Here is a 26,348-nt window from a genome sequence, read left to right on the forward strand (position 1 = left end):
AGATTGTAGTAGTTTTTGTAAAGGGCAATTTTGCCAATCTTCTGCAAACCCCCTTCAATTCTTTGAAATAATAATGATCTGGTGGTGAAAGATTTGCTCTTGAGAAAGAGCAAGTAAGACTAGGATACAGATAGATAATGTAGCTGATAAACAATATAATCTTCCATAGGTGAGAACAATTAATATAGAAAAATAGCTGCTTGCCTGACTGGTATGTTTCTGCTGACCTAGTTGTTGCATTACCCCTTATAATTACAATATTAAGATAATACATATTTGTTTCCTCGTGGGGAAGAAAAAGGAGGAGACAGTCATTAGAGAAGAAACCAGAATCTCTTTCTCCTCAACATTTTTTTATGTGTCTGCCAAAATTTATTTGAATCTTGACTCAAATTCTTGCTACACAAGAAACAAAATATTTGCCAACAGATCTTACATTTTCATCTGTAAATGTGCTCACTGGACTATTTACATGACTGCCCTTTAATAGATCACAAACAATAATTTTATACATACTAGTTTATAGACTCACTGATTACTTGTCACTCTTAAGTAATACACAGGGAAGAGTAACACACAGGGAAGCATCTATGGCAGCCCTTCCTAGGATTCAGATGTAGCATGAATGGCCTTTGCTTTGCTGCAATATACTTAAGAGTATGTATTTGAACAGGATCAGAGAATGGCTTGGGATGAGTTGGAAAGGACCTTAAAGGCCATGCAGTTCTAACATCCCTGTTGTGGGCAAGGACACCTTCCCCTAGACCAGGCTGCTCAGGGCCCTGTTCAACCTGACTCAAACCATGAGAGAGCAACATAAATCATAATGGTGACAACAGACATATTTTCAGATTATTCTCTCATTTTAGGGAAAGTCTTGAAGCTGGGTAATGCAGGACCCTACAATCTGATTCAAGTGCTTCAGGGCTGGAACTTTTTAACTGTGTAGCTCCAATTTCAGGCAAGGGGCAAAATGTTAAGTAGCAGCAAATTGAGACAGCTTCCTAACACTGGTTTGTTACTACAACTGCATCAAAGTGCAGCTCAGAACGAACGTCAAATGTTATTGCCACAATTACAAAACAACACATATACAAATCTTATACATTGTATTGAGTCACAAGAAGAAAAAACACACAGAATGTTTGAATAAAACCAAAAGAGTTTCCAAGCTATACATTGCAAACAACACAGCCTTTTCTCTATTTTATACTCCTTTGTTCTCACCCATGCTGTTCACATGCTACATTCAGGTATAGAGGAAAAAGCAGTAGCTTCTCTGTATTAATATTTATTACAGATGTTTGTCAATCAGAAATATCTATCATAAAAATCTTGTAATGCAGCCCTTGCTTATCTGCCATGCTTCATTCCATCTCAAAGCACCATGTCTTTAAGGCTGGCAGGGCAAAACCACTGGCTTTTCCCACATCCCTTCTTTGTTTCCACTGGCAGCTCAAGAACAGAGACAATCTGTGACTGTTCATACAGTATCTACAGAAAATCTGCACCCAGCCACATTGAGAATTTACATGCAACTGTTTCACCATGTACATGATGCCTCATCTCATATGATCTAGGCCAAAGTCACCGAAATCACTCTCCAGTGACCTCTGTGGATTTTTGATCAGGCTTGTGAACAGTGCTGCCTGCTAGGAGGTGTCAGGGAGTGAAGTTTTAACCTATGCTGAAGGTTTCTCCTGCCAAATTCTGCTATGACCTTGAAAATGCAAGGCTGTAAGCGCAGGCACTTTTTCTTGTTTGCTGCAAGAACCTGTACACCCTGGATTTGTTGGCTGGGGTAGCAGAAACACCACAAAACACCAGGTAAGCAGCGCAGAGAACACCTCCTTGCCACAGCCGAAAAACCAGAAACACGTCTCCATCTCAGAGCTTTCTGGCTCTTTGCTGGGATGGGGCAAAGTATGAGGAATAAAATTAAACCAGATGAGGAGAAGCTGGGCAGTGGCTCATGCTGGGGCGTGCTGCTTGGCATGTCCCAGTGCGCGGCGGTGGCAGCAGTGGCAGCTGGCAGCAGTGGCACTTACTTCATTGATGCTGATCTCGGCCTCCACATACTGGAGCCCCTTCTGGAGGATGGAGATGAGTGCAGCAGGTGGCACTAGTGTTCCGTTGATGTTGGACTGGCTGATGTGGCTCTCGATACCGAAGGTAAAGGCCGAGTGGGAGAAACCTGAGAGCAGGAAAAGGAAGCCATGATATGAAATCTAAATGCACCAGTCAGATACACCTTCACGGTCTAAAAATAATTCTGTCTTGAGATCTAAGAGACGCTGCCGTGTAAGCAGAAGGGTGTGGGCTGGCTGCTCGGAGCTGGGGAGGTCAACCTCAGCCACCCTGACTGCCCATCCCCCCCTCCCTCCCCCACACACAGGGGAAGCCATATAGAAATGGAGAGAAAAATAACTGCACTAACTGAAACAAAACACCCCAAAACACCTAAACATCGGCAATCGCCACAAGGGCAGGTCCAGCTAAAAAAAGTGCCTCAAATCTCCATTTCCCTTGTTGAAAAAAAAAGTGCATCCCATCTTCCCTTCCATTTCAGTGCTGGGTGTTTGCTGAAGCTGCACACTTAAATCCCTACCAGCATGCAAGTTGTATAAAATCAAGGCACAGATGCAGCTGACACAGAGGAGCCAGTCCCTTATACCAGGGAAAAGATTTCAAATCCTCTGCTCATTTATTGCTCAGTACAATATGATGGGCAGAGCACTGCCGTTAAAATGTGAAACTACAGAAAGGCCACCCCTGTAAACCTATTTTCTGTATGTGAACAGCAATAGCAAAAGTAATTAACTGGGATCTGCCACACAGCAGATGACAAGCTGAGGTGGCCTGTACTTCAGCCAGAAGCCTTTCTCTTCCCTGTTTCATTCTTGTCATTGTCTGCGTAAGTAAGTGGCAATGAAGGCGACAGCACTGAAAATTAAAGAATTTTGGCAGACAAATTTTAAAGAGTGCTGCCTTAAATTCTGTCTGAAGCTGTTCAGAACTGTTGCTGGGTATGGAGGCGAGCGCTGCAGAGAGACTGCACAGAGGGGCAGCTGTGGGAGGGGGAGGGGGAACAGGATGTAGATATAACTGTAGGAACCCATTTATCATCACACTGTCTCCAGAGCATTAATCTAACATTAAAAGCCTTGGGGAAACCACCCATGCACTGTCTCAAACAGGAAGAGCTCTCATCGTCTCCACCAACTAGACAAGAAAAAACAACAAACAACAAGCCCCCCCAAAAAAGAAAAAGAAAGCAGCTTTCAAATGAAAATACTTCCGTTAAATATAGCTGTGCCTCTTCCCCTTGTCAACACCAGTTTCATTTATAGTTCTGTCTGTTAAGGGATTTCCCCTATATCACTGCAATGTCCAATTGTGTGCAGGCTGGGGATGTGATTTTGGGCTCGCTCGACAGTAGTGCTTTCTTTCTCTCTTTTCAAGATGCTTTTCCCAGCTAGCTCAATTATTAACACAGACAGATAGCAAAAACAAGCTGAGAAACAGAATGCCTCCCACATTTGAAACCAAGGTATGTATTTCTCTGATTCTCGCCCCCTCCCCCACATTTTATTTTGCTGCTGCTTTTCTCTTTTTCCTGCTAATAGCTTCCACTCTCTCCCTTCCCACCCTAATTTCCCTTCCTGGCACTCTCCCAGCTTGGGGGATGCTTTGGACACTTTTTAGGAAATGGCAGGTCCACCTATGAACAGAATTCCATAGGATCACAAGGCATTAAGAAAGGACAGATAAAAAACCCCCACTGAAAAACTGCAGTATCAGTTATGTAATCCCTGGCCAATTTCTTATTCTGTATTGCTCTTTATGTCCTGGTCTAGTTTATGAGCTACTGGACCTCCAGCTGTGAAATAGACTGTAAGATCTGCAGGGCAGTGTTTTCCCCTGGTTATTAGTTTTGTAGGACATCTAAGCACATTACTGGGAACCACAATGAGGAAGAAATCAAGCACTGAGCATACATAGCCTTCACCTAAGAGGTCTAGGGCCTAATCACTGAACACTGAAACCTCTATGTGTATCTATAAACACATGGCACAAAACTAACCAGAATTAGAGAATTAGATCCCTCTTAATTTATATTTATGTGTATTTGAGTTAATCAACACAACTTTCTTAAAGCAGAATCAACTTAAAAATACACGACAGATAAATTGGTAAATCTACGTAAGAATGAGAAAATTGAGCTGCTGTCCAAGAGCACTAAAGGTGACTGCTAAAATACCCAACAGCTAGTTTTCAACAGCTCAGAAAATTGTAACATGGTCTCTGATTGAAACAACAGGTGGATGGCATAAAAATGGCAACCAACAAACATGGAGGAAAAAAGTAAAAAAGTGGAAAACCATGACTGTGGATCTGTGGCAGACATAAATCTCAAGTTTGACATTTTACATCTCATTATCGCATTTTGTATCTTACAGACTTTTTAGCTGGCTGCTAAAGCATATCTCAAGCCCCATCTTTGCCAGGAGACACAGCTAAACCTCTTTGTTCAGTCCTGATCCCCAGAGAGCAACACAACTCACCTCACAGCATGTGAGAGAAGAAACTTTTCAGTACAAAACTCAATTGTGTTTTTGCAATGAAACATGTTATTTTATTGTTTCTCTGGAGGCTGAGACACTATTACCAAAGCACCTGTTAGATGAAGAAACACAAAACTCCTGGTACACTGTCACTGAGGAGCAATCTCACTCACAAACTTCCAGCAGCTGTGAGAAACTTTCCTAAGATTTTATCAGACAACATCCAATTAACAAAAATCAATGGCACAAAACTGTTTAGGTAGGTGCTGCTGGACACAGCGCTCCTCACACCTCTTGGAAAAAAATGCACCCAATACAATTGTAGCTAAAAAAACCCCAACAGAAATATGCCAACCAGTCCTCCAACAGATAGCTAATTCCCTCCTGATTTCTTGCATTACCACAGCAGTTATATAAGGCTCATTTGAAAATAAACGGTTTTATAACCGCCTCACACAGTCAGCAAAATCCTCAATGAAGCTGTACCTACATCAGGTTTCTGATAACACTGAAGAATCACCTGAGCTTTACTTTTATAGTTACCAGATGTCATCAGTTCTCTTCAGGGCTCTGCACCGAACTACAGTAAATTACATGGCAAAGCTGCAGCTCCACAGTTTAGTCTTATGAAAAGGTGATTTCTATCAAACAAAGGCAATTTTAAAAAAATGTTAGCTTGTTAACCTGGCCCTCCTTCTAAGATTGTGAAATACACTGGGGACACAAAGCCAAGACACAAGCACCACCCCCAGTCCCAGTCTGCCAAGGCAGTTGGGAGCGTGAGCAGAGACAGAAGGTGCTCTGCAAGAGGGGATCTGAAGGAAGGATGTGGTGGGGGAGACATGAAATTACAGCAGACAAACTGAACATGCCGTGGCAGCAGTGAAATGAATGAAAATTGCAAATCTGTGTCTGTAAGCATTCCTTCTCCTAAATTCTGCCACTAGTGACTGCAATAATCACTCCACAAGACACTAATTTCTGTTCAAATAGCACCAGTAAACAAAATCTTAGTGCAATATACCCTTTGAAGACACATGCAGTGAGACTATGAGCTTCTGAGGTTAAAGCATGAACATGAAGGGCTGAAGAGGAGAAAGCATTGCCACACAGGTTTCATAGCAGTGAACCAGTTGCTATTGCTGTGACATGACCAGTGCCCTAAATGGCATCTTTCAGCAGACTTGAGAGAATGGCTTCCAGGTTTTTTCTGCCCCCAAAAAGATGGGAAAACGGAAACCATCAAGTTATGCATCATAATCTGTAAATACATTATCATAAATGAAAAATAAACCCATACGAACAGTGCAGAAAAAATTCTTGTGCAGAAAAAATTCATCTTGGGATGATTTTGGTATGAATGGAGGTGACTTATAGTTGGATTTGAAGTATTTCACAGAGTATAAAAGCTGAGAAGAAATAATGAATGTAGAAAACAATTAATTAAATGACCCCCCAATCTCAAAAATTATTACACAAGTCAGAAACAGACTTGGAAACGGACTGAAATTCCTAACTGAGAGATTCCCACAATTTTTTTGTACTGACAGTGGTAACAGGTCCTGGTTCTGTGCTATATCTTTTCCCACACTGAGGTGTCTGTATATACTCTCAGTGGTACATACACAGCCGTTTGGGAATTCTTGCCCTAGGCAGTGCCAAAAAATGCATATGTAGGACTGTGTTTTGCAAAATCTCACTGATAGGTTTTGCTATAACTGCAAAAACGGAGATGATGGAGGGTTTTTCCTTTGGCTGTTCCTTTTTCAGTTAAAAATGGCTTCCCTTTGAAGCTAGATTTGTCATTGATCATAAAATGATAAGTTTTTATTTCATGAACATAATGATGCTTGTTGCATGCTTGTTTGATCGGCAGGCTACACAGTTTTAATTGTTCGCAATATGCCTGGCTCACATCAGAAATGCCTGTCAAATGTAGGTGTAGGAAAGGCAACTGGGGAGCCACACAGCCCAGGGAATGACTTTTCTTCTCCAGTGATGTGTCTCATCTCTTCTGGGAGCAAAGCATTATGCCTCCTTTTAGACTCACACCTGGGGTGATGCTGAGTATTCCCCATGCTGGCTCATTTGGCACTCACAGCTCCAGGTAAAACTGGCATCTACCAAGCGTTCCTTTAATTTCCCAATCTCTTTAGCACCACAAAAAGCATGTCTTTATAAATAAACTGCAACCTTGAATTGTAGCAGCTACAGTACATGCTGCTGTATTTGTGCAGGTGAGGGGAATGACAAAGAGGGGTCTGTGGAAGCAAAGACCTTTGAACTGTTTCAGTCCTTACTGGTTACTGGGGAGTTACTTTGGGGATGCCCTGATGAGCAATAGAGACGTGATCTGTTGAACAAAGTTTTCTGTTTGTGAGCTAAGTGGACTTAGTTTTTTCTGGTTAACCTAAATAGTTTGCTGTACAAATAATTTTTAAAAGCCAGGTGTTTTCCAGTTATTTGCGACTTACTTGGTTCAATTATTCACACTGTAAGATCCTTCACTGAACCATTTGCTACTGTGCAATAGAACAGAGAATAAATAATTATGAACATCAAATTGCCTTTTACACACACTTTGGGCATCTTGATGATGAACAGCCTCTATCCCAACATTGAATAGAAGTAACAAGCCATTCCTACAGATCTTGGTACAATTAATGCCCAGTGTGGCCCCCTTTTCTGGAAAATAGTGACATTTCAGATGGAGATCTGTGTAATTTCCTTCAACAAATTTTGCTATTTCTTTAACTCAAGCAGTCCAAGCTGAGGTTTGCATATACAGAGATCTTAAGTTCTAGTTCTAGAAATCACTAAATTAGTGATGTTATTACTTTAAAAGAAAGAGAGAAGAAAAATAAAAGGAAAGGAATAAACTCTCTGACATTTCCTTTTTTTTCTCCAACAATTTAACCATCTCCACATGGAAATAACCAGCACTTCTAGCTTAACTGATTTCTCTGCCATTGTATTGTCTTTATTTTTTGAAATTTCCAATACAAGCTCCTCCAGTCCTCACCTCTGAAGTAACACAGTGTTCCCCTTCAAAGCATTTGGCAGGTAGAGGAGACAAAAATGAGCAAGGCTTTAGACATTATTAAAACTACTGGTTCAGCAGAATCAACATGAAGCTGCTATAATGGGATCCACCAGCAATCTCAAGTTTTCTGGCTGCAGAAGAGCCTGTTTTCTTTAAGGTAAGTCTTGCACCTGGCACTGCTGCTGAGACTTTGACCAAAGGACAATTCATGCAAGAATGGAAGGCCTGTATAGCTATACAGGCTGTAGGGAAAAAAAAATGTTTGTGAGGGGCAAAGGAAAGTCATCTTTATGACCATAAATGGATATATGGGCAAAATTCCCAGGAGATTCAGACACATCAAGTAGAAATATTCCACTGCATCATGAGTCAAAAGAAAATCACGCGCAGGAGGAGCAGACGTCCACCCGCAATCCCATCAGCTGCTCCACCGTGTTAGCAAACCCAAGGAACCCCAAAGCTGCCTGCACAACTGCTTGCCAAAGAAACCAGATGCAAGCAGTGGAAAAACATTCATCCCAAGTTTGACGTCTGGCTCCTGGGAGTGCCATGGGAGCAGGAAGGCAAGAAGGGTAGAGTGCTGCAATGTGGTGTTCTGAAATAAATTACAGTCCCAGCACAGCAGCTAAAAAAAAGTCCAAAAAAACCCCCGGTGAAATACAACCACCAACAAAATAATTTCCTCCAAAAACTAATGATGTACAAACAACACAGTCAGTGTTAAATTAAGACTTTTGTAGATCTAGATTTATCAGCGTACAGAAGCAAGGCACATATATCACTAAGGGCAGATTTGAATGCAAATTCTGTATGCAAAACCAAGAGCAAACAACTTAAGTTAGAGCAACTGTATTTTCTTAATTCAGGGCCTAGCACATGCTAATCTAGTTCCTGAGGCAAGTGATGTAATTTCTTTCCACTGCCTGAGAGAATACAGTGATGCTCTTCACTGTACTTGACTGCAGTTGCCATTTATATGATGCACTGAGAACTGAGAATGCAACATGGATCCCTATCCTTGCTTATCCTTAGATTTTTGTCTAAACTGAATTATGTATCCATAAAAACATGGTCATAAACTCCCAGTGTACATATATGTGAAGGCTTTACAAAAAATGCAACTGGTTTCCTTGAAATATGTTTGGTCACAGTAAGTGTCTGGTGCCTTAAGCCACCAGTAAGATTCTACTAACAATTACAAAAAATAACAGTGGACAAGAATCCTACGCCAGATCTTGTTTGCTATTCACAGCAGACTGAGATTCTTCTCTTAGTTGAGGTTTTTGTTTCACAGTAATACATCCCAGAGTATCTCTCTGTTTTTGGCAGTGTCTGCTTATTTTGAAGACTTACCTTTGCAATTACATAAAGAGCTTAATAAGGACACACATTAGCAATTTAAAATAGAGAACTGCAATTGAAATATATTTTTAGAAGAACCAGCTGAACAATAGGGCTTGCACATTTGTTTCAAGATTAGGATTGCTAAATGATTAAAATTATTTCCAGAACCCTGGGAAATGTCTTCAGTATTACAAGCTCTTTCACAGTCACTGGGAAATATAAAGAAAGGATTCCTAGCTGTAGGTAAAATTACAGTATGTCTAGTTACCCAAAGTTTTACAGTTGTGATTATTCACTAATATTAAACGTTGCACCCTTTTTTCTTGGATATTGGACCTGTTCACCTTCTGCCAAGAATTCAGAGTAAATGTCTGCTACCCAAAATTATTTTATTATGTGCCAAAGAATGTTTTTGGCAGGTACTTTTTTTTTCTTTTTCATGCGGGAAAGTATGCTGGAAAAGATTAATACAACTTGGAAATGATCTTTTGATGAGTGGTACTTGGCACTCACTGTTTAAGCCTTTCTGAGGGCTGCAAATTAACAAAGAGAGAAATACGATACAGACAGAAAACAGAGCACAAGCAATGGAAAGAGGAACTTATAAAAAGCTCTTGAAAACAAGGTCTGAAGTAATCCTGTTTCACTCTGTGTAAATGAGAATGAAAGCTGCAAGTAAGTATCAGTACAGATCTAGCAATTTACTGCAACTATGGGCAGAGTTTGAAACAGCTTACAAAGGCCACAAGGACGAAAATAATCTTTAACTTCTGAATTCATGGGATGCTGTTTAGCCCTATCTGTAAACCAAACATCCAAAGAAAGAGACACATAAAATTAGGGATCATGTTTCTAGAACAGACTTCCACAGCTGTATATACTTTCCTTAAGCTATGCTCTTCTCTCTGTTCTAACATACACCCTAAGTGGTGGCAAGAGGGACACCTCAGGTGACACTCAGGGGACATTCAGGAACCTGACACCAGGAAGGGTTTTGTGGATGGTGACTACAAACAGAGCCCTAACAGAGGGTGGGTGTGAGGAGGGGTGGTCTGTCAGTGCCATGGCAGAACATTCTCAGCACAGAGGTTATTAACAAAACTCTTTTGCAAAGCTCCCCTGGGTCTGGAGACTCAAACTGAAAAGCAGTAAAGTGAGAAATGTGTAGGACTGCACTGGTTTTACCAGCAAAGTCATCTTGACCTTTAGACATCTGTCTTCTACCCCACATGCTATTTTCTTAATACCCTAAAAATACTGTGTTTTTGCAAGCTTTAAAAAACAGGACATGAAGTGATCAGAACCAAAATTTGTGCCATGGAATAAATTTGTAAAGGTGTAATTGGCTATGTTTGTGTAACTTAAAAATCACTGTGTTTGCTCAGTGTCCGAGATCCAACCCTGTATGGCAACTTTCAGGCCAAAGAAAAATTGAAATAGCCAACTTTAGAAAACTGTGAAGAGACCTAGAAGGAAATATGAGGTAAGCAGGCTTTTGCAAATGGCAAAACCCCAAAATACAGTGTATTTCTTTCCTTCACATGAAGTTAAAAATTCTGCACCAATTATGAAACAGGGTAAATAGAAATAAATTTCAAACAGACCTCTTCAACTGCACCACAAAACATCTGAAAATATTGTTTATGCATTTGTATATAAAGAGATATCTGGTGACAAAAGTCACAAGTCTGTGCATATAAAACCATAAAGATGGGTCTCATACAGACTATTAAAATATTTTGAAAATTTACCAGAACAAAGTAGGAGAAACCCAATAACCTCTTTACCTGTAAAAATATTTTTTCCTCACCATCACAGAATCTGGATTTTGTGAAGCCAACCATCAAATACTGCTAGTACATATTCACTTCTCTATGAAAAAAGTGTCCAATTTGGTTTTGACTCGCACAGGTGCTCAGCTTCATCCTTTCCAAGATCCGTAGCTTTGTTACGTTTAAACAAAAATGTTTTGGGAACTGCAGCTCAACAAAGCTTGTTGCCTTCTAATGTTGACCCTGATTTTCTTAAAATGTATTTATTGTTTACAAAGAGAATAAATCTTTACTAGCGGAGAAGAAACTGCATAATAATACAGCTCTTATTTTAGAAATGGATTTGTCTTTTCAGCATAATCCATTCTCAAATAATGAAGTATAATTTCAAATTCAGAGTAAGGCCCACTGTTTCTGGAACCATACAGTCACTACCTTTCCAGTTTAAAAGAAATACAGAAAAGTAGAACAGATATCAAAAAAAAGAAGTTATGGTTTATTAAAATCCCTTATATGCCTTTTGATAATATACTATTTTACTACAAAAATATTATGCTGGAGGCATTACATATATATATTAAAAATATAATATTATATGAAATATGTGTTGTTACAGATGGTTTCATGTCATATAGGAACATTCATTCTGAGGTAACTTTTATGAAATTTAAAGCAAACCATTTTTTGGGTCAAATTTCTTAATTGTTCTTATCCAACAGTCACTTTAACATGTATTGTATTCCTAGGACAACACTGTGGCCTTATTTATCTAAAATAATTCATGAAAACTCTAGTGACTTTTGGTTCTATGGTTCTTGGCTGGTTCTATAGCCAACTTTCAATAAATCAGAGATCTGGACCAAACCTGAAGTTATTTTATTTTAATTGAGTAGGCTGGCCCTAAAAAGGATAATGCATCATATAAATAGGACTGCATGCCCACAAATCAGGTCTGTGCTAAGCCATGAGAATTAAAAGCAGTGTTTGTTTTGCTCTGAAGTCTCATTATTGTACAGCTGATAAGCTGAAAGAATCCCTGCCTTGAGTTTTAACACCAGTATAAGTGTATAAAGGTATAAGTTTTAATAACCAGTTCCTGAAAAATACTATTAATATCTCATTCATCCTGCTTTTAGGGATACATATTCACCCATAAATTCATAAACAGCACTCTGAAATAATTGAAAAATAATGTTAAATATTGTCCCAGCACCTGTGTAATACTTTTTACTCAGAGGATTTCAGTACATTTTAGGGCTATAAACATTCCACATCTGCTGAGGTACCGTTCATAGTATTAACTTTGCTTTCAAACAGGAAAATTGAGGGACAGAAACTTTAGGGTGAGGTATAAACACTCAGTTTTCATGTAGGTCCTTGAAAAATGTACCATCACTTTGTTTATTCAGTAATGCCTGGTCAGCACAGAAGGAGCTGTGCACAGGGAAGGTCAGAAGTGTCCTTACTCTGTGAGCTACAGTCACCCTGAGCTGCAGGCAGGACACACCAGGCCCAAGAGACTGTGCTAACACACGTATCAACACAAATAATGCAGCCACAGATTGCTACTGGATCGACACTAAAATGTGTGTTTTATCTTTGCCTGGCAGGCTGTCATTTCAAGGATGTGTTTTTCCCTCTGCAAACACAAGGTCTCCCATCATCATCGCTGCCTTTAGAGCACAGCTGCGTGCAGAGCCCTGGGAACACAGCAGTGGCTGCCCTGCAAACCCTCCTCTATTGGTTGTTTAAAGGACCTTTGAGGCTCTCCAGTGCTGAGCAGGAGGTTGGACTACTTGAACATGAGCCAGCCATGTGCCCTTGCAGCACAGAAAGCCAAGAGCATGCTGTGCTGTCCCACAAAAAGCACTGCCAGAAGGTGACTGGAGGGGATCCTCACCCTCTGCTCAGCACTGGTGAGACAGGCCTGGAGCGCCATATCCATGAGAGAGCCCAGAGAAATACAATCCATAACCATAAAGAGAATCAATGGACTGGTGCATCTGCCATACAAGGAGAGGCTGAGAGAGCTGGGGCTGCTCAGCCTGGAGAAGAGCTGGCTCACAGATGGCTTATCCTCTGTGCAAAAATACCTGAGGGATGTGCAAAGAGGATGGACACTTTTTCCAGTGGTGCCCTGGGATAGAAGGCAATCAGCACAAAATGAAACACGTGACATTCCCCTGAAACACAGCAAATCATTTTTTACTGTGGGGGTGATAAAAGCATTGGAACTGGCTGTCCAGTGAAGTTGTGGACTCTCAATCCTTAGGAGATAATCAAAACCCAACTGGACACAACCCTGGGCAACCTGGTGCAGCCAACCCTGCTCTGAACAGAGGAGATGGATTAGATGATCTCCAATGGCCCCTGACAACCTGAACTATTCTCTGATTCTGCCATCTCCTGAGATACTATCCAGACTGAGCCCTCCTACGATCCTAATGAGCCAAATTGCAAGAAAACATAAAAAAAAAGGCAAAAAGAAAAATCACTATCCAGTGACTCTGCCATCAGTGAACACTATTGCTTTTACTGCCACACTGGACAATTGCCTTTATTGACCAAGTGATTCATTCTTTTAATGAGTTATTCTTCAAGGTTTAAATTTTAATAATTTAAGAAAAAAAAATTCACTGTGTATTCCTCTTCTACCTTGCAGCAGCCTTCCTACACAAAGGAAGCAGTTAGCTTTGAAGCAAATTTAGCTGACCTATATATGCCAATCTTTTATGCTTTGCTTAATCTGAATTATTTTCAACATGCACGTCTTTCGTCTGTGACTCAGGGACTCTGTGCCATACACAGTTGTTCAAAAAATACTCTAAACATACCTCATGTAGGCAAAGTATGGACTTCAGAGAAAAATTACACAGGCTTATGTAAGTAAAGACTGTTGCATCAGGCACCAATTCAAAAGAACAGAATATGATCTTCAGTCATCCCCTACTGCCTGAGAACTTACGCAAGAAAACTGTGATATTTACATTTTCTGTAAAATTTCTAGGTTGAAAAAGAAAACTATTCAATAAAAAAAATATAGTTTTCCTTCAAATTTTGTTGCTTCCTTTTCAAAAAATTGCAAATGTCGTTGGGAAAAAAAGTAATTTAATACTATTCCAATATTAGTATTTAGTTTCATCACAAGGATGAAATCCCAGAAAGATCATAATATCCACATTTTGGATTCTCTCATGATTTCCTAATGCAAAATGACAGCAAAATGCCTTGGATGTGGTTAACAGGAAAGGCCCATATTTGTACATGGCCTAACTACAAAGGGTTTTGTGATTCACAGAAACCCTTTGCTCTGTGCCCTTGAATCAATGCTTAAAACCTGAGAGAAAAACTTTTTCTCTAGGAAAAAAAGGAAAATCTGTCAACTATGAACCAGGCAGACCAATGTGCTGCTAAAATCCTGAATTAACAGAGGGGGAAAAATCTTTTTTATTAGCTGTCTTCATTTTTATGGTTGGGAAGAAAACAAATGAAAATTCCAAAGTAAAATGGTAAATTGTCCCAAGTCAGCATCTAAAAATGTCATTGACATCTTTTTTAGCAAAAGCATCTAGCTACTGTTTTTATTGTCTTAGATGTGGTACAGATTGTACATGGTGCAGATTATACACTGGGGAACAGTTATCAAGGATATGTCATAAAACATGGAAAAATTCAAATCAAAAAGTAAAAATTTGAGTGAAAATGGAAGCTTACACAATCTTAACTCTAAGCAGTCATTGCAAGACATTTGTCACGGTAAATGTTCTGCTAGAGAACAGTGTAAGCCACAGGCAACTGGGGACCTGATTTTCAGACAAGAATTCCAGACTGCATCATGCATATAAATGCTAGAAAAGGAACACTGTTAAGTGATCAATGCATCAAAAATACCCCATTTGAAAAGCTTTAATAACTGAATTGACATGTTTGGTAGGGCTGGGTAGGGAAGGTAATTTATTGTAGCATTTGGACAGATAGGATTTGCACTTACAACAGACGGCAACACATTTTAGATGAAAAAGTATGAGAGACATTTGATTTCCCTTTGGTTTTGCCATCCTCCCTCAACTCTTAGAAATTTCCTTGGGATCCTTATCACTCCTCATTGCATTGTACTGCTCTGACTTTCATTCCAAAAGACAAATAATTATCTGATTCTCTTTTGGAAAAAAAACAGAACAGGAAAACTCTACATTATGAATTGCGTACTTTTTTTTGGAAAAACTGAAGAAACCCCATAGAAAGTCTATGTCAGTAATGAAGATGCCTGCTAGCAAAAGCATGATTCTCAGGTGTTTAAAGAGGTTCAAAGTTAATACAACTAATATTATTATATTAATATTATGTTAGTCTTAATATTATCTACTATTAATTGTAATTAATGTAATTTGGATGCCAGAACTGTGGCTATATTTTGGTATAGCTTGTTTCACCTTCATCAATGGACCTGGCTTTGTTATCTAACTGTATCCACCACAGGAGTGGTGTTTTGCGTGCTCCCATTTCCACACTGGTTGGACACTCTAAGATAGATCTACCTAACTGGGGCCAACATTTCATTTAAAGGTAGATTTTGTATCAAGACACCTACAAATAAACATAACCTGACTTTAAGAAGTTTGACTCCTGAGATAAACAATGGTTGAAAGGCCTCAGTACTTTTAAGAATGACCCCTTTAAACTGCACCAAGGAAGTTTGTAATAAAAAAGGAGAAAACTAGACACTGCAATACTTGACTTTGGATAGGAAGAGATAACCTTGAACTGAAAATAAACACTTGTTCTTTTGTATCTCAAGAAAGGGGCATTCATGGTCCTACTGTGGAAGTGCTTAACACCTAGTCACCTTCATGGTGAACTTCCTATGGCATTAAGCCACGGAGCATAAATGGAAACTATGACAGACTACTTTGATTTTCTGGGCATAGATAAGCACTGAGACAGTCACCTGTGAGAAGAGGCAACTGTTTACTATTTAAATTATTTAAATACAGCTAAACATTTAGAGCCTTAACTTGTCCGTGCCCTGTCTTGTAAGGCAGAGATTTGACTCCACTGCCCCTGGACCAGGCAGCCCCTGGACCATCCTTTCCAGCCTGCTCCTCCAGCAGCAGGCAACTCAAAGCAGTCTCCCTGGCTGTACTTTTTTCTGTTAAACCTCATTATCAGTCAGTATAACTCACCAAATGCCACAAGTTACTATTTCATTCCATCTGCAGATGTACTTGGTAATCATTTTATATTTCCTTCCAGGTAACCAATAAAGCTGATGAACAGCATTATGCCAAGAAGAGATTCCTGTGAGTTCCCACTAAAAGTAACCCTTGAGATGAATACTCCCCAGCTATAATCACTTTTCAAGATGTTTCTGTTATCCCATTTTTAATCCATTTGGTTACTCTGGACTACACTGATTTTACTCACTGTTATTTCATTTTGGTTTTAACCACCGTGTCAACAAGACTAAATAAATGTCATAAAGTAGTCCAAGTGTATTAATGTCAGCACAGCTATCTCTGTCAATTTCATTTCTGATCTTGGAAAAAAGCAGTATCAAGTATGTTTGACAAGATCTATTATCCATAAAAACTTGCTGGCTGGCATTTGGCATGATGTCATCTCTTCAGATTTGTTGGAGATATTTAATCTCAGCATTTCAATGATTATCCTTGACCTATAGTTACCTGGATCATCTTATTTAACCTTTAAAAATTCTGGCACAACATTTGCTTTTTCCAGTTCACTGAAACTCTCCTCAGTACGCCTAGATTTGTTAAAAAGCAACAATAATGGTTTAGACAGTTCAACTCTATTAATACGCTCCTGTGCAAGGCTTCTGATCTGACAGAATATTAAGGAGGAAATATATAGTTACTGAATTTCACTTCTAGCTTCAAGTTTACAAGAGCTGAACTCCTACTAGAATCACCTGCCAGCATTTTCATAATGAACTGTAGAGCCTCCTTCAGCATCTTTGCTACAATGCTTCAAAGGATCTCAAGTGTTCCTGTACTTCCTGCATCTCCTGTTCGCAGATGCAAAATACATGAAATAGTATAGGGACATTTTGTCTTTTTTTTTTTCTCCTTTGTTATTCCTCTCTTCCTCCCATCATTTGCCTAGATTTTATGGAAAAGCCTGGAAGTTGTACATTATCAGATTTTTTTCAGATACTCAAAAAAAAAGAATTGAACTTTTGTGTGGTATTGTAAGCAACATTCATGGTTGCTTCTGATAAAATTTTTAGAAGCTTTGGGTTCAGCTAATGTTAACAAATAATCAGTGTAATAACCCTGCTTTTGGCAAACTCCTTAAACTGTAGGGGTTTGAACTCAGACTGTATTTAAACACTAGCCCTTTAAATCTGGCCTGCATTATTTCTGAAGCTGTGGAGTAAATATCTTTCATTTGCTGTTGTGTCTTCTGGCATTTAGAGTCACCAGTGGAAAGCCAAAATGCTGAATAACAGTTTCTGTCTTATTGCCTTACTTCATCTGAAAATACAGATATAAAAACCTTTTGGAAAAAAATGATGACAGCAGTAAAAAAGGTTCAAACCTAATGTAAGAAGCTTTTTAACAGATTCATCACTGGTTACAGTTCTAGTTTGCTGAATGGAATGCCTAACAAACTGCCAGGTGTATCTACTACATCCATATCTAGCATTTAGATTTCAACATGCTCAGATTGAAGCATATTGGAATATTTCTTCAAATATTTAACCTCAATTTCCACTCTGTGTATAAAATAAACAGAATAATGGAAATATGATGTTTTTGTGTATGTCTTCAGTATGTGTGGATCAAATAATAAAAATTTTTGACTCTCTAGATAAGAATGTAAGAGCAGTACAACTTGCCATTAACATAGCAATTTGCAGGTTAAGTTCCCTGTAAAATGGCAAAAGTGAGTGCTTGCTTGTGGGAGATGTTACCTAGAGGAACTTTTCCCTCACATTTGGCTGATCCCATCATTCTTGATTGACTTGTAAAGCCTCCTGAATCACTACACAACACTAACTCACCTCCTGATGTATCAAGAGGGATAAAAAAGGTTGGGTTTTTTCCACATCAGGAAATGCTACTGCATTAATACACCGTTATGCAGAATTTCCTACAACCCAAACATAACACTGTAAAGTAACTCCAGGATGCTTTATTTTTGATTACATCCATTGGTGCATTGCTATAATGTCTAAGAGCTCTTAGTGCTGTACACAATGGCTTGTTTTTCAAAGTAAAGTTTGTCTGGATGAAATTTTAGTTTTGTTACTTCCTCTTTCTCTTTCATCTGTTTGCACACCAGATCTAGACAACTTTTTATAAGCTCCATTATTAGAGAGTGCGATACAACAGCTAACACAGGCCAACTATGGATTTCCAAAGAACTGTTTCAAAAAACCAAACCATGCAGAAGTACAATAAACCTTCTTCATTTAAATGGAGATTCTTTGCATAGGGATTCAGTTTCCTGGGATTGAAATAGTCTTGCAAGTGGAAGAAACAACTCAAAATAATGCATCTAATGAGTACCAGTTATAGTGACCAAGGGAAGCAGGCTAAGGCAGTACCTTCTACCTGCTGGGACTCTGGTTCTCGGTACAAAACATCTCTTGGGTCTTGAGGGCTTATTCTAAAACTGGCTTCAAATCTTCTGACAGGATGACATCTATTTTCCACAGATTTGTTTGTTTGTTTGCTTCAGCATGTGAAACATGAAATATTTTTAGTCAATTCTACTTTTACCAACACAAAACAGAGGGTCAGTACTAAGTAAAATGTTGGTGATGCTGGTTACAAATCCTCTGTCAATGTTTCTCAGCTCCCCTATCATCTCTACAGTAACAGAACGTTTTCCATTAGCTAAGAGACTTTCTACTTCTTGCAGTCAAAGAATGGAGAGACTACATATATAAAATAAACACAAAATATAACTTTCATTTTTTTTAAGATTTTGAAGCCCTGTGGTATTTTCCAATATGAAAACAGCTAGAGGTGGAAGTGGTATGGAGACAGAGCCATGATGACACTGGTGCAGCTCAGTTTGCATACATAATTACCCTAAGAATGGTCTAAAACATCAGAAACTTGCACCCAAATTTCTCTTTAGAGCCAATATAAACCAAATTTCAAGTATTTAAGAAAAAAAAGATACAAGACACATGTGCTTTTTACCTCTGCTGCCAAAAATTACTTTGGCTGACATGATATCACTCCCAAAGCATTTGTTAACATAATGTTATTTACTTCTTGTTTTGCCAAACTGCAGTATTTTGTACCTATGCATGTTTGCACTTTTATTGTGTTCTAGACCATGATTTCAAAGAAACACGGGTTTGTGCAAGAAATATTTAGTCTATCAGTCTGAAAGACTCAAGGCAACATCCCTAGAGCAACATCATGCAAAAAGGCAATTTCCCCATTCATTTATGACCAGAAGTTATGAAGAAAGACCAAGAATTTACCCGATTCCTGGAGATAGCGATACACCAAGAAATTCACTTCGTCACTGGTTATGCTCATCTTAGCCCAACCTCACTATGATGAGGTTTACGAGAAGTGTGATCCACGCTCTGTTCAGAGGGAGAGAAAAGAACAGGTTTTGTTTTATCTTAATTTACTATGAAATGTGTTATTAAAACAGAGGTGGGAATTGTTAAGGTATTTAAAGATGTCATACAGTTATTAGAGCTGTAACATCCCCATGTGAGGCATCCATAAAGTAATGGGAATCAAGTACTCAGGCTGTACTGCACCTCCAGGTACAATTCAGAAGTAGTATTTAACATACATGAGAGAGTCAGAGGGAGCATTTTAAATATTGGAAGACTTTTCTAATGTCAACTCCTTTACTTGTGTGGCTTCCCTACATGTTCTTTGAAGACTCCTCTTTACTGTGTGAGCGTTTTCAGAATTGCTGGCAATTACAGTCATATATAACACACCAAATTATAATATTTCTGCAGCTCTGAATTTGTAATCCAGCTTTTTGTCCAGTTGTTAATCCACTGAAGACAGATTCTTTCCTTACAAAACTGTGTTATACAATGAATGGGGCCAGAGGGGAAGAGAAAGAGAGAGAATACCATATATACCTTGAGCCAACAAAGAAGACAAATATCCTTACATTATATAAGGCTGTAATATTATAATGTCTCTGTTCATTTATGTTGAGCAAGAATTAAACTCCAATTTTTCATTTAAGTAATTGCAACCTTGAGGATGACGATTTTACATTACTATTTTGGGCATATACTCTGGTAATAAAAACATGGGGTTTAGATGATAAATTTGTTTTGAACGTTTTCCATTAAATCTTGATGATTCACTCCTGTTTGGGAATCTGACTTGAGTAGTTTGGTTTTAAAAGACCTAAGTACTCCTCAGACATAAACTCTGCAGCTGTGTCAGCCACACCATACCTGTGAGTGAGTGATCACACACAGCTTTGGCACGCGCGGCTCTCACCGCGCACTACAAGTGCAAGACCGTAGGCGTGTGCCAGGTGTTTTGGTTTCCCGTTTGTCTCTTCTTGGCAAGTGGAAAGGTCGGCTTTGTTCATCGAAAACCTCCTCAGTAATTCCTGCTGCCTAAAGCAGCACCTGCTACTGCAGGCGATGGTGATCGACGACGCTTCCCCCGCTGATGGTTTAAACCAGCAGGTCACTCATGACTGTAACAGATGTCTCTGCATATTTATGTAAATGGAGGTCTTTGGAACCCTGGTAAGCCTCTTATTATCCCGGGCTGTATTTCATCAATAGCTTGGATGCTGGTTTTTCTTACGAAACCATAGCTTGCTAATTTGGCAGACATCTTCCTCAATACTTGAATCTTAATTGTTACAGTTTACATTTCACGGAGAACAAGAAGAAACAAAGTACTAAAAATCATTCAGTCTCCGTAAGGAAAATTTCATCTCCTTTGGAAAGGATGAATGCTTTCTGCTAAGATTCTGGCTGAGGACAGCATCAGCTGTATCCAACATCCATTCCTGTCACACATGCCACGTATTGCCCTGGGAAGCCACTCAGTCTCTTTTCTCCTCAATCCCTCATCTGTAAAATGGGCTCAAACTTCTCTGCCACACAATTAGGAGACTGGAAGCACAGGTAGTGGTTAGGACTGAAGTTACCAAACGTGGCAACTTCATGCAGTGAAAGCACCACTTCCAGTATAACTTTATACACTCTTCTTCCAGATAAACAGTCTTGGACCTGAATAATTAATAACCTCCTGTACCCTTTTTGCATAACCATTGCTGTACAATGAAGAACAGGACAGACATTCACAGCAACAGTTAAGGCCATTTTCACATCTCAGAGTGCTAAAAATACATCTGCATCGTTGCTATGGCCATGATAGTAATAAATCAAGATAATTTGATCGCTGTGGGTTGAAAAAAACAAAACACCCCACTTTTAAAAGCATTTTAAAAATAGCTGCTTCAGAGTTCGGTGGTAGGAAAGTTGGTAAAGATGAAACCGCTTACAAAAATTCAGTTTCAGCAATGACGTACTCTGTGGTAAGATGAACTTTATTAAAAAAAAAATCAAAACCTTCAAATGCCATTTCTGGCTTCATCCTGACAATTTTAGATATTAACATGGTATTTCCCACATACAGAGGGTTGCTTTGGGAAAGGGGAGGCAAGGGAAAGGAAGAATGCTGGGTTTTGTTTGTTTTTCTAAAGATGATTTTTCTTAAATTAATTAAAATCAGAGAAAATCAGTGTGATTGCAAAATAGTCCCCCAGCTCCAGAAAAAAACCCTCTACGGCAGCTAGCTTTGTATCAGAATCCCAAGTACACCCAGTAATAGTTGAATTTACAATGCATTTTCTCTGAAGTCAATCAACAGGAATACTTTGACACATGTGACAAATCGTATCTTTATACACACATTGTTACCATGCCACAAATAACCAGATGATCTCCACTCACATATTTAAGGTTTCTTCTCTCCCACAGATGTCAGGGTAGCAATCAGAAACACAACTGTAAAGCTTTTACCCGTCCAAAGCAAGACACAGATTTTGCCTTTTACCGAGAGAAATCTATTAATTAGAAATCTGGCTGACCACACTCAATTTCATTAATGCTCTTTTTAATTCCCTTCTTCTCTGCAAATAAACAGTACAAATAAAACTAGCTAAAAAAAATCTGTTGGGGAGGAGAGGAACATCCTTATGTTTTGTGTATCTCCAAGACTAACTCATAAGGAACAAACAACTAGCTTCTCCCTCAATATATTTTTTAAATGTAGAAATGTAAACTTCTGTAGCAAATCACAGAAACTTTCAGTCACCACTGTGATTGATTTATTTCTGCTAATTGATGGCCTCTTTTGTTACTGACAACTGGTATTACCTAGATTAATTGTTTTTTAAAAGAAATGAAGTGCAGTTTATAAGCAATACTGATGTGCCTTTGGAGACATTTCACATTTCAACCAGCAATAACATCTTAACTCTTCAAAATGTCAAGAGGATTAACAAAAAGCATTCAAACGTGTTTGAACCTTCTTTACTTGAAACACTTTCTCCTGCAGCCAATTACACATAATGGGAAGTTCTATTTACTTCAACATCTAAAAATTTGGCTTGTGATCCTGTAGGTATTTAAGAATGCCCCAAAATGTGACCTGAGCCAATTAACACTTCCCAAAGCATAATGGACGCAAAACATACAAACCCTACCAGTGGATGGATGGGTTGTCAAGAACGTTCAAAATAAAATGTAGCAGAAATGCTTCCCATATAGGGTTTAAAATCTGGGATATTACCTCAAATACCACCATTGTGTTTCTAGGGCTGCTTGTCTTTTGCTGAACCAAAAGGCTCACCTGGTGCTGAGCTGACTCCAGTGGAGCTGGAACTGCAGCACGCCTCCCTCTGCCTGTGCTCGGGCAGCCAGGCCAGCCTGCTTCCAGAGTAACCACAGCACCTGACCTGGCTCTGAGCACCCCCTACCACTGCTCCCAAATTAAACCTTCCTGGAGCACTGGGAATCCTGCTAATGGGCCACACAAGTGGCTGGAGAAGGCAGCCTCATGTATAGCCATGGTTCAGCACAGTGATAGCCAGGGCAGCTTAGAATTGTTTATTCACATCCCATCATCCCCTTACTCAAAAGGATTGCTCTTCCTTTGCCAGGCATATTTTAGCACTGTTGCCATAAATAAGGGAGATCTGGCTGAAGAATCAAGGGAAAATGATATTTTCAATTTTGAAATAGCCTCTGAAGACTCAACTCCTCTGCCTCTTTTCCAAGTGATGGTCACTGGGTCCCCCAGGGCCATGTCCTGCCCTCCAGGCCAACCCGGGGCAGGGGACAGCCAAGGTTATTCTGGGAAATGAATTTACATTTGCTACTTGAACCAGCATGCCATCCATAGAGACTGGGAATTACCAGTCAACCTTCCCCTCAGGAAGGCAGAAACAGGTCAGACATTTAGGGAAAACACCTAAACTAAAACCTAAACCTGAAACTTAAATAGGAACTTGGGCACTTCCCATTTGTGCACCCAGCCCTGCTAACAGAAATTTATCAGATGGCTGGTCTGGCTCTCATCTTACACCTTCAAAAATTCTGCAAGCTCCAGTCTGCTTTAACTGAGTGCTGAGCAGTTGTCAACTTCTTGGGAGAGATTTCTTTTTGTGTCATTGTGGTAAAATAAACACTATCCCCTTCCTCCCCCACGCCCTCCTCACCTCCAAACACCAGCTGAAACACTCAAATTTTCATTTATCTCCTTCAGAGACCAAAATGCCTTCTCACAACTGAAATTTTAATGATGACAACATTATCATTAAAATGACAGGGAGGTGTAAAGAGAAATTGTGTATTTGCTTTGAGGGAAAAAAGCCAAAAAGCAGAGGTTCCATAAAAATGAAAACATTCCAGAAAATTCAAACATTTAACATTGTCCACTCGATGCTCTGCTGCATGGGAACCAGAGTTCACACACTCACGCTCCCATTTTCTCACCCAAGACGGATCTGTGCGCCAAAGTGCATCTCTCAAGACCTAAGATAGTCCTCCCACCTCAGAGAAGGGAATGTGAATGTGAATGTAGTTACTGAAACAGACTCTAGGAAGGCACCGCGGCAGCACAGCCAAATCAATGTGTTACTGTTTTGTATATGCTCCGTAGCTTAATGAAAAACATTTCCCAAAGCCAGAAGCCACTTCTCACAAAATGAGTCATTTAGGCAATCTCTGTGTTTTCTGTTGAAAAATACTTTCATCAGAAAGTTTCAATGAGCCCTATGCTTCTGTATTTCTGGGATGTGTCTTACTGTGGAGCCAGAACAGAGGCAGTAGCCAGCAGCTCTTCCCCAAAGGCCAACGAGCTCTGCTTGGCCCTCACCAATGCATTCCTCAGTCTTGGCTTTTATCACAGCTGCCTCTTCTCGTGGAGAAACTCCAGCATGCTGCTTTCTCAAAATGCCAAACCAAACTTCTGGGAGAGGAAAGGAGCAAACTCTGCTTCTTCTCCCCTCACAGTCTCTCTTGCCATTTTGTGAATCTAAAGAGCAAAACATCTTTTCTTCACAAGTATCCTGACAATGGAATTGAGACCATCACACTCCTTCTAATTACAAGGTATAAAGCACAGAAGAATGATTCTTCCTAACTCCACTATCAGTGACCAAATTAACAGTGAACCTGTTCAAAATGCAGCTTGAGCAAGCATGACTTTGTGATTCCTCCTTACAAGGCTTGATCAAGAGACCTTGCCTCAAAACCATCAACTGTAAATATAAACAGTTGCCCATTCTAGAGACCTTGCACTTAAGAAAGCAAATCAGGATGGGCTCCCAACAAGAGCTGCACAGTATCTCCCTGGCCTTTCTTAATGAGGACACAAACATGTTAACTATCTTCACTCTGTAAATGATAACTACATGTCACCCAAACCATATAGTGACAAAAATGAGGTGATTCAAATATTTCAGGTCTATTGTACCACACTTGTTACAGATGCTCATACATGTCTTTGAATCGGTTATACTGTTAATATTTTGAAGCTTTCTTTACAAGAGCAGTAGCATATTTGTTATTTTGGGGAAAACAAAAGCTTAGATTCCCCACAACAGAGTGATTTCCTTTTGGAATGGTTATTGAGTTGTGCAGTACGCACTGTCTCACTTAGATGTCTCTCACTTGTGTTTATAGCACATTAGTAAGGACAGGGACCTCAAAGGCAGAAAGCCATAGGCTTGTCAAAAACCCTGCACTGCCAAATGTTAAGCCTGGCTCTTATTTTGGTTTTAAGTCTATTTATTTACAGTGACCTTCTGTTGATTTTTAAAAGACCACACTAAACCAAAACAAACGCAGAGAGCCACAGCTCATTCCTGTCCTCACTGCTGCCTGTAAGATCACACTCAGATGAAAAGTTGCAACCACTAAATCTGTACCTGAGAGCTTCAGAAAAAGTTGGCATGGATATAATAAAAGCCTACCTTGGGTCCTGACACATTAGGGTATCTCATTCTATTAGCCAGTGAGCTCAACCATATCAGTGTTCCAAATCTGGTGCCAATCAGAGAAAAAGGAGGAATACCTTCTACAGACATGTGCTAGTGATCAATTAACCTGCAATTCTGTCTTCAAGAGGTCACTCTTGATGAATCAAATGCTGTATGGGCAAACCTGGCAAAAATAAGGTTTCCATTTCAATAAAATCAAAATGTTGTTCAGGGAGAAGGTTGATTTACTACAACATCTAAAAAGAGTTGTCTTTGAACAGATTAATCTTTTTTTGAATAGTAACTGTTCCTACTGTATTTCTTTTTTTAAAAACCTGCACTGAATTATCAAAACGCTTGTCCTGTCCAGGAAAAAATGTTAACAAAATAACACATCATCCAGTAAACTATCAAAAAATAAAATTAAGGGGAAAAAGTATCACAAAGATATTTATAAAAATCATTTGGCTGGTTAAACACTTTGGTGGACATAACCGCAGAAACTTTATTTCTGCATGAATACTACTTTTCAATAAATTATAAATTACTTTCAAACTGAAGAGCCATTTGGAACCAAATCCAAATCTATTTATTTAAAGAAAGGGCAACAAGAGATATTCCAACAATTTGTAAGTGCTATTCAAACATTTTTCAATTAATCAACAATTCCCACAGCAAAATAACTAATCATCAACAGAAGATAAGCCTTTAATCACCAAATTCCCAGCAAACTTTACTTCTTCTATCAAAAGGTTCTGAACAGTGCATCAGATCTTTCATAGTTATAATCCCTTAGTTTCATCAGGTTGTTTTTCAGTTCTCAGCTGGTTTGCTTAATTACATCAGCTTCCAGCATTTCAGTTCTAAGAGTTCAAGTGGATCTTTTCCAACTGCCTTTGCTGCAAAATGAAATGGGTTTTCCAGTATTGATTTTTCCTTTTTGTCTCCTTGCTAAGGGGGAAAAAAAGGAAAAAAAACACAATCGCTCTTCCTAATTAGTGCAATTGTGTTTCACCTCTTTCATAACTTTGTTCTAAGATGAGGCACCTTCAATTTTTTTAAAAAACAGAAATGTTATTTGCACTAACATATTATATGGAAAGCTCTGGAAAGCCACAGAAAGACAAATGGGAAAGCAATGGTTGACAG

At 39.2% G+C, this 26,348-nt stretch overlaps 1 protein-coding gene across 1 annotated transcript in view; it reads right to left on the reverse strand.

Moving 5' to 3' along the window:
* TBL1X (transducin beta like 1 X-linked) overlaps window positions 1-26,348 on the reverse strand; it is a 195,190-nt gene that overhangs the window by 34,826 nt on the left and 134,016 nt on the right. The window contains exons 4-5 of the mRNA XM_036381681.2: window positions 19,189-19,296; window positions 2,049-2,194 (exon numbers count right to left, since the gene is read on the reverse strand). Coding sequence (XP_036237574.1) covers window positions 2,049-2,194; window positions 19,189-19,246 — 204 coding nt within the window. The 5' untranslated portion in view covers window positions 19,247-19,296. The remainder of the gene's footprint in view (window positions 1-2,048; window positions 2,195-19,188; window positions 19,297-26,348) is intronic.

This window comes from Molothrus ater, chromosome 2 (genome assembly GCF_012460135.2).
Source record: "Molothrus ater isolate BHLD 08-10-18 breed brown headed cowbird chromosome 2, BPBGC_Mater_1.1, whole genome shotgun sequence".
Lineage (NCBI taxonomy): Eukaryota > Metazoa > Chordata > Aves > Passeriformes > Icteridae > Molothrus > Molothrus ater.